General features: G+C 51.2%; 1 protein-coding gene across 7 annotated transcripts in view; it reads right to left on the bottom strand.

Moving 5' to 3' along the window:
• Window positions 1-8714, bottom strand: part of LOC110448768 (MAM and LDL-receptor class A domain-containing protein 1-like) — a 97949-nt gene that overhangs the window by 58921 nt on the left and 30314 nt on the right. For 6 of the 7 annotated variants that reach the window (XM_021495189.1, XM_021495194.1, XM_021495195.1 and 3 more), the window contains exon 9: window positions 877-1009. In XM_021495189.1, the coding sequence (XP_021350864.1) occupies window positions 877-1009 (133 nt within the window). The remainder of the gene's footprint in view (window positions 1-876; window positions 1010-8714) is intronic. The other variant, XM_021495190.1, reaches the window with a different exon arrangement.

Raw genomic sequence — 8714 nt, 5'->3', positions numbered from 1 at the left:
TTTGTTATATGTAAACAGAGACAACTGTCATTGTGTAAATGTCACCCCTCTGCAAAAAGTTCCGATTTTTTTCAAGGAAGATAACTCTCACCCGGATCAAAGTGATTGTAAAATGTAAAATAAATTAATTATAAAGCCATTGTGTATATTTTGTTCAATTTCCCACTCTATATGTATAGAACTTTGTGTCCTGGGTGCTTTTAGCTTGTAGATAATCACTTTTATCTGTACAAATTCAATAAAAAACACTTTGTGTAACATGTGTTACATATTTTGCGATAAATAAAATATTTGTAGGGTTAATTAGAAATGCTTCTTTTCATTTTATTATTGTTGTTATTGTTCCGAACAATGTCACACACACAAAAAAACGGAAAATATTAAAATTGACGAAATTCATTTTTTTGGTATTTTTTCCAAAAAAGTCCCCAAACTATCGGAATGTTTAGATTTTCATAAAATCAACTCAACATAGTTGCATAACCATTATATGAAAGTTTCAACGAATTTTGCTGGTTAATTGTGAAAGTGTGGAGCCACCTTAAGGGAGACTCAACTTCATATCATGATTATAATGTATATCAATTTTCAAAGAGATCGGTCGAAAAATGTAGGAGGAGATTGCCAGACAAACAAAAGTTTACGCCGGACTGACGGAAGGACGAACAACCCCATACCATGATTCTTCCGTCAAATTTGATGGGCGTATATAAAAATGGGGGTTTAAAAACATGTCATCAGCTCACTTACAATGGTAACCAACTTCTGAAAAATCTCATATAATGAATACGTTAATTTTGGCCTGTGAGTATAAAATTGACCGGTGAAGTCATGATTCTGATGGATGTTTGAAAACACCCGATTATCGCAACTTACAATTGGTACCCAAATCCACGTAAAACTCTGCAATTTCATATTGTATTCTAGGACCGGTGGCTTCAATGAAAGCGTACTTGTTTCCTTCAAATGCCGATGATGGCCCCGTATCAAGGCAAGGGGTACTACTACCCTGTAAAAGATTTAGTAACATAAAATCAGAATGTTCTAACCCTTATAATGGATAATATTGAGGTTTCTCTTGTGAAACCAATTTCTATTATAAATACTTACCAGTCATTATAATGCATATTCCAACCTTACTTGGCTCTTTACATACGTAAATAAAGAATTTTCCCCCCCATGGGGAACCCCTGGGAAACCCACCAATCAGACGGCAGGATACACGCACGTGATAAGACACGAAGCCATGCTTCCCACTTCATAATTCCAAAGCCCAAAAAAGTGAGAGCCAAGGAGACGAGGGGAGGCTGGGAGGGAACTCACCTAATGACTGTGGTAAGTATTTATAATAGAAATTGGTTTCACAAGAGAAACCTCAATTCTATTTCAAAATACGTTACCACAGTCATTATAATGCGAATTCGACTTACCGCAGTGGTGTCTCCGTGGAGCGATGAAGGGTTCCAACAATAGGACCCATACCCCCGGAGGAAAAATTCAAAATACCTTTTCCTTTGGTGACACAAAGCCTGATTACGACCAGCGTTCCGGATCACGCGGAGAAGACATAATGAGGCTTATGCAAAAGAAGAGGGAGGACAGACAACGGACTGGGCAGCCACAAGAGGGCCCAAAGAATACAATCCGTCAGACTGTCCCGACAAAGATCGGAGATAGAACTCCGTAAACGTAGAATGACCCCTCCAAACAGCAGCTGTCATGACCTCAGCGTAAGAAGAACCATTAAATAAGGCCCACGAAGTAGCTAAAGCGCGAACCTCATGAGCCCTAACCCCTGACACCCGCAAGGACTGATCCCCTGCCGACTCATACGCAGCTCGAACAGTCTGAACAATCCAGCGTGAGATGGTCGCTGCAGAGATATCAGAGCGACCGGGCTGGAGAGACTGGAACAGCCGAGACGAGTGTCCCGCCCCCCCCTCTGTTCTGGCCAAGTAGTAACGCAAGGCCCGAACTGGGCAGAGCAGGCGATCAGGACAATCCCCATCCAGAGTTGAAGCCAAAGAAGGGATAACCACAAGCCCTGGGGTGAAACCGGGAACCTGGTTCTTAGCTAAAAAGGAGGGATCAGTGGTCACCGAGACCGAAGAATGGCCAGCCGAAAAACGAAGGCAAGAAGAAGATCTGCTGAAAGCATGAATCTCGCTTCTGCGGCGACCGGAAGCAAAGGCTATCAAGAACACAGTCTTGAAAGTAAGAAACTTCCGATCTGTCGACTGGAGGGGCTCGAATGGCGCCCTTAACAAGGAATCTAGCACAAGTGCTAAATTCCACCTAGGGACCAATTGCCGTGAACGAGGCTTCTCAATGTAGAAGCCCCTAATGAGAGCCGACAATGAAGCGTCCGAGCCCACTGACTTGCTACCATAGAAAGCCAGCACACTAGCAATGGCTGAACGATAGCCTGCAATAGTTCCCGGAGACAGACCTTTGTCCCTGAACAGAGACAAAAGAAAGTCAGCTACAACGGGAACAGAGGCAGAGACTGGATCAATCGACCGTCCGACACACCAATCACCGAATGCGGACCATCGAGATTGGTAGACGGCGGAAGACGAAGGTCTAAGTGATCCTGCGATGCGAGTTGCAACTTCTCGAGAAAAGCCCGTCTGAGTGAGCCTTCCCGAGATAGCATCCAACCGTGAAGGTGGAGCCGTTCCGGTCCCGAGTAGAACTGTCGGGACCTCGGTTGAGACAGCAGATCCCACAGGGGTGGGATGCTGCGTGGGAAGTCCACCGACAGCCGAAGCAACAGAGGAAACCAAGGTTGTCGAGGCCAGAGCGGTGCAACCAGCAACACAGTACAAGGGTGTAGAAGGATCTTTTCCAACACCCTGCCCACCAGATTGAAGGGAGGAAACGCATACGCGTACATTCCCGACCAGTCCTGGGATAGAGCATCCACCGCCATGGCCATAGGGTCTGGAACCGGAGACACAAATGTAGGGAGTCGAAAGTTCAGGGCCGTGGCGAACAGATCCACATGGGGTCTGTCCCAAACCAGGCAAAGAGACCGGAACACCGAACGCTTGAGGGTCCATTCGGTGAGAACCGGGCTCCGAGACCGAGACAGAGTGTCGGCCAGAACATTCAGACGACCTGGAAGGTGCCTCACCGTGAGATCGAGACTGATCTCCTGACACAGCAACAGGACCTGGGTGGATAAAGCACACAGAGCCGGGGAACGGGTGCCCCCCTGGCGCTGCAGATAAGCCACCACAGTGGAGTTGTCTGTAGCCAGACAAATGGCCTTGCCCTGCAGGGAGGGTCGAAGACCCCGAAGGGCCAACAGAACAGCACGCATTTCCAGAACATTGATGTGTTCTGAAAGCTGTTCCCCTGACCACACCCCCGCCGACGTCTGACCGGAAAGGTATGCACCCCAACCGGTCATGGACGCGTCGGTGTAAAGGGTCATAGCAGGAGATGCCCGAACCAGAGGAACTCCTGCCAAGACATTGCTCTTGAGAGTCCACCAACGAGCTGATTCCTTCACCGACTCCGGCAGAGGAATGTACACATCCCACTGTCGAGACGCCGGAGACCAAACTGACAGAAGGAACAGCTGGAGCGGACGGATGTGAAGCCGACCCAAGGGAACCACATCCGCCAATGAATTCAGGTAACCGAGGAACCGAAGGAACCATCGGACCTGAATTCGCTCCACACCGACCAGAACGGAGACCAACAGAGAGGCCTTCTCGAACTTGGACACTGGTGGAAGGACAAACCCCAGATCGGTTCTGAACCGATAACCGAGGAAAACAAAATCTTGAGAGGGGAGAACCTCCGACTTCTCCCTGGAAGGGATGAACCCTAGGCGGCACAGAACGCCCAGAACCGACCTCGTGCTCCGGGACAGGATAACTGGATCCACTTGGAGCAACAGGGAGTCGTCGAAGTAGATGTGTGCATCTACCCCGAGACTGTGGAGGTGCCCCACTACTACCTGCAACAACTTGGTGAAAACCAAGGGGGCCGTAGTGAGGCCGAAGGGCATAGCGCGAAACTGGTAAACCTTCTGCTCGAAAGTGAACCTGAGGAACTTCCTGGCCGACCTCCTGACCGGGATGTGAAAGTAAGCATCCTTCAGATCGATGGACGTAGCCCACATCCCTGGACGCACTGACGCAATGATGCGCCGTGGCGTTTCCATCTGGAAGTGCGGGGAATCGACATACGTGTTGAACGTACTGAGGTCGATAATAGGCCTCCAGGCACCGGACTTCTTCTTCACGAGGAAGACCCGGGAGTAAAACCCTGGAGACCACTGGTCCCGTGAAAGTTCTTCGATCGCGCCCTTCGCGATCATGGCTTGAACCTCTGACCTGAGAGCCTCCACCTTTCCCGGATCGGAAGGAGAAGGGAAAAAGATAGGCTCTCGCGCCAGAGGTGGATCCCGAAGAAGCGGGATGCAGAGACCCTTGGACACAACCCCTAGGGCCCAACTGTCTGAAGTGATTTCTTTCCACTGAGGAACGAAATGGGACAGCCGACCGCCTACTGGCAAGTCCGGAAGGGGCCAATCTAGCCCTTCCCAAACCACCTCGGCGGAGCCTCCCGCGCCCAAGGACGTGGGAGCGGCCACAGACAGTGGACAAGGAGTTTGCAAGGGCAAGGAAGAGTCAGGAACCCTTCCTACCTCTGGAAACTTTGCCTTTGCCTCGACCCCTATGGGAACCCCTACCGCGGAAGGAAGATTTCCGACGTTCTGCCGGAGCGGAAGTCGGAGGGGCAGACTGCTGCTGAAAAGCAGTCGTCTTTGCCCTCTTCCTCCTACGCCTGGAGGAGCCAGAAGCCTGCCTCTTCCTGCTAGCGCCCTTGCCTGCGGAATTGTGGCGTGCATCCTCAGATGCAAACGGGTCCAACCTCATCTCAGATTGCACTGAGGGAAGGACCCCGCCAAACAAATCCTCGCCAGTCAAGGGAGCCTCCAAAAGGGTAGCCCGATAGGAATCGCCGACTGGCAGTCCAGAAAGGACCGACAACCGGCGGGCAACAACAAGGTGTGACATGGCAGCCGACAGTAAGGCCATCGCATCAAGATGTGCCTTGCAAATTGCCTGGCTGAGGCGCTCCATCAGTCCAACCTTGCTGGGGAGCTGCTCCACCGACTTGCAGCTCGCAGCCAGCAACGCAGAAGTAAACCAGTCTGCGTAGGACAGAACATGGAGAGCCAGCCTAAGGAGACGCTCCAACTTAGAGTGCTCCCTAGGCCCCATCACAACCTGGTCAACACAGCGTCCCGGCCACTTATCCAGATCCCTCTCAAGGGAAACAGAATTAGGGGCCAAGACTGGGTCGTGGATGCGGTACGTATCTGCAGCTAAATCTGCGATGTCCGCAACCACGACCTGTAAAGCCGAGAGGGAAAAAGGCTTGCGAGCCTTGCTCACCTTCTGCTTTAATAAAGCGTTGACCTGAGCGAGGGACGAAGCCACGCCTCGTCCCTCCGCAAGAGACCTAGCAGAGGCCGAGGAGGCAGATGCTAGGGGAGGCAACATGCTCTGAAGGAGCGAAGTGCGCTCCGGGACGGCCGAATCCGTGGAAGGGCGTGGGCAAACCCCGTCCCCCAGAAGCTTCATAACTTCTGCACGTAAAGTGCGAAATGAAGCCGAAACCTCTGGAGGCACCGGATCAGCATCTCGGGGCCGGGATTGGGACACATCAGAAGGGCCTTCTGAGTCCAACCCAGACGAATCCAACGACTCTAAATCAGAGTCAGTAAACTCGCCGACTCTATCCTCATCCCGAGTCTCCGTAAAATTGGAGCAACCAGGAGAGCCCCGAAGAACGTCCCTCTCATCACTAGGAGAGGCACCCGCCGAATCCACCTCCATCAACGTCGCCCTCCGGGGAGGGGTGCGAGGAGGGGAAAGAGAACGTGACCTACCCGAGGGAACTATCGGGGCAATCGATAGTCCCTGAGGAACAGCAGGAGCAGGACCACAAGACCCTGGAACCTGCTGTAAGGTAGGAGTTGACACCGGACAGCGGAAGTTACTGGTAGACTCAAATTCCAAAATAGGAGCTCGAGCCAACGCAGCACGACCAGCCGCCCTAGCATCACGCGGTCTCTGCCTGACTGAACCGGCAGCAGAAGCTGGCCGGGAGCGCGAACGCTTGCGCGAACGGCTCGGTGGCGGATGGAGGGGGGGCCCCATCGCCGCAGGCAAGAAGGCGGGGGGGGCATATCCAGGCTGGAAACCCATACCACCCTGGGGTGGAGGGGGAGCGGCTGGAAAAGCCCCCTGCTGGGAGAAACCCCAAGACTGCCCATAGGCGGTCGGTGGTTGGGGCGGAGCATAAAAAGGAGCCTGTTGACCCCAATGAGCTCCATTCCCACCCTGCAAATAGGTGGGATAAACCAGGGAGGACCCTGGAACAGAGCCACCAACCTGATGCCCGAAACCGGAGGCAGGACCGGTTTGGGGGGGCGGGGTAGGGAACCTAGGGCCACCTACACACCCGCCGCCATAAGCCACACCTGGCTGACCTGACCAACTCCACCCAGACTGACCTACAGCAGGGCCAAAACCTGTAGGGCCAGTAAAACAAGCCCCACCAGGGGAGCAGCGTGCACCGGCAAAACCAAACGCAGCTGCGCTGGCACCTACCATAGGAAAACCTGGGGAGGAGGCACAAGGGATAGAGCTGGAAGCATAGGTTTTTACACCAGTGCTCACACCACCGTAAAATCCAGCCGAGGCTAGCGAGGCCGAGGCATCACTAACCACCGGACCGGGCAGCAAATGCTGCACAGTGGTGGACGGCGTGCTAGACGCCATCACCACGCCAGGGGCTACATCAGGGATGCAAGGAACCCCGGGAGCAGACAAAACTGCCGGGGGCCGGTCTCCGACACCAACACCCTCAGGAGTGGAGCGGACCGGCAGGAGGCCACCAACAGAAGCATCCGCGGACACAACATGGCTGGCCTGTTTAACATTCCCAAGGGAATGTTGGGCCACCTGCCCTCCCACCACATATTGGGAGAGAAGGCCGCCCCCCTGTCCCCTAGTCACCATGGTGACCGGTACAGAGCCCAAACCCTCACCCACGTCGACCGACAAAACGGAAGGGGGGGTGAGAGAAAGGTCCAGGTCCAATGAAACAAATTGTTTCACAACGGCCCCGATACGGGTCGAAACCGCCGAAACGAACCCCAGGGAAGACTCGACAGAGGTCGGAATTCCGCTGGTGTTCTCCGAGGGCTTAGGCCTAGCCTTAGCCCTCGCCCCACCCCTACTACCCGACTTACCTGCACGCCCTCGTGGGCGGGGAGAACCACCGGCAGGAGTCGGCTGCCAGGCACGGCAAATTTCACACGGCTGCTCCAGAAAGCAAGACCGACAGCCAGGACAGTAAGGGTGGGGGTCGGAAGCCTCAAAAAAATGACCCCAAGGACAGCGCCTTTGAAAAGGAGGAGTCTCCATCTCAACGTAAACAAACCCGTCAAAAACGCGAACACGTGGCCGGAGCCTGGTCGCAAAACGGCGCAAAATAAAGCAAAACGCTTAATTAAAACAAAATAAAGTTAAATAGTATTAAAGGATACGTATATGTATGGGTACAAACAACGCCTGTTGTAGTTGGAACCCGTAGACACCAAAACACATCCGTAAACACGGCCGGCTGAAGGAATAATGAAGTGGGAAGCATGGCTTCGTGTCTTATCACGTGCGTGTATACTGCCGTCTGATTGGGGGGTTTCCCAGGGGTTCCCCATGGGGGGAAAAATTCTTTATTTACGTATGTCAAGAGCCAAGTAAGGTTGGAATAGGCATTATAATGACTGTGGTAACGTATTTTGAAATAGAAACGAAAATCAATGCTTTTTTTCTTGACCATTTATCTATGCATACATCAATCATTAATCACCACTGTAGACCATATTGGACTCGTCCAGATCTATGCATGGTTGAGCCTACTTAAGTTATAGGGATGAAAGGGTTAAATACTGTAAACAATCATTTTAGCGGCAAAACCTATTTTTTATGCTTTAAATATTGCACAAAATCATGATTTTGCCAATTTAAGTTCCTGTACATATTGTATCCATTTGCATATTTTGTTTGTGCGTCAAATCGTCAACATACTAATTTGCTTTACAGTAAATAATTTTTTAGACAATTCTTATCAACTTGTACTTCTCGGGGTTCTCCCTAGGCCATTAAGCAGATATGGAGTTGTATCGGCTTTGGGTGGAAATCCTCCCGACCATATCAGCTTAACTCATTCACCCCTGAACACACATTGGAACTTAGTACTCTAGTCCAGTTCAAAGGTTGGAAAAGTTCATTATGAAATTTCCGGGGTGAATGAGTTAACTGGCCTGTATCACCTTCAACCATGAAACGTATCACCTTGTTATTTGTACTGAATGGAGTCTTTTACATTATATTTTGACACCGATTAAATCACAAGGCTGCCCTAGTCTGGCAATGACCACCACTGGTCAGTTGCAAGATGTCGTGTGCCGCAGGGGGCCAGTAATTAGCGGGGGAGGGGGACTGGAGGACATATTTGACAGGTGTTATTCACGCATGATCAGTCAACCTTAAAGCAATCATGTCTGGGTCCTTTTAGCATAGTCAGTAGATGATCAATATGAGAAATTTATAACAACTGTGCAAGACTTGGAAAACAAGAGCTGTAGGAGAACAGCATAGCTCGTCTATTAACATTTTTTT

The sequence above is a fragment of the Mizuhopecten yessoensis genome, unplaced genomic scaffold, assembly GCF_002113885.1.
Source record: "Mizuhopecten yessoensis strain PY_sf001 unplaced genomic scaffold, ASM211388v2 scaffold4259, whole genome shotgun sequence".
In the NCBI taxonomy this organism is placed as follows: Eukaryota; Metazoa; Mollusca; class Bivalvia; order Pectinida; family Pectinidae; genus Mizuhopecten; species Mizuhopecten yessoensis.
This window is presented reverse-complemented; position numbering and strand designations above follow the sequence as displayed.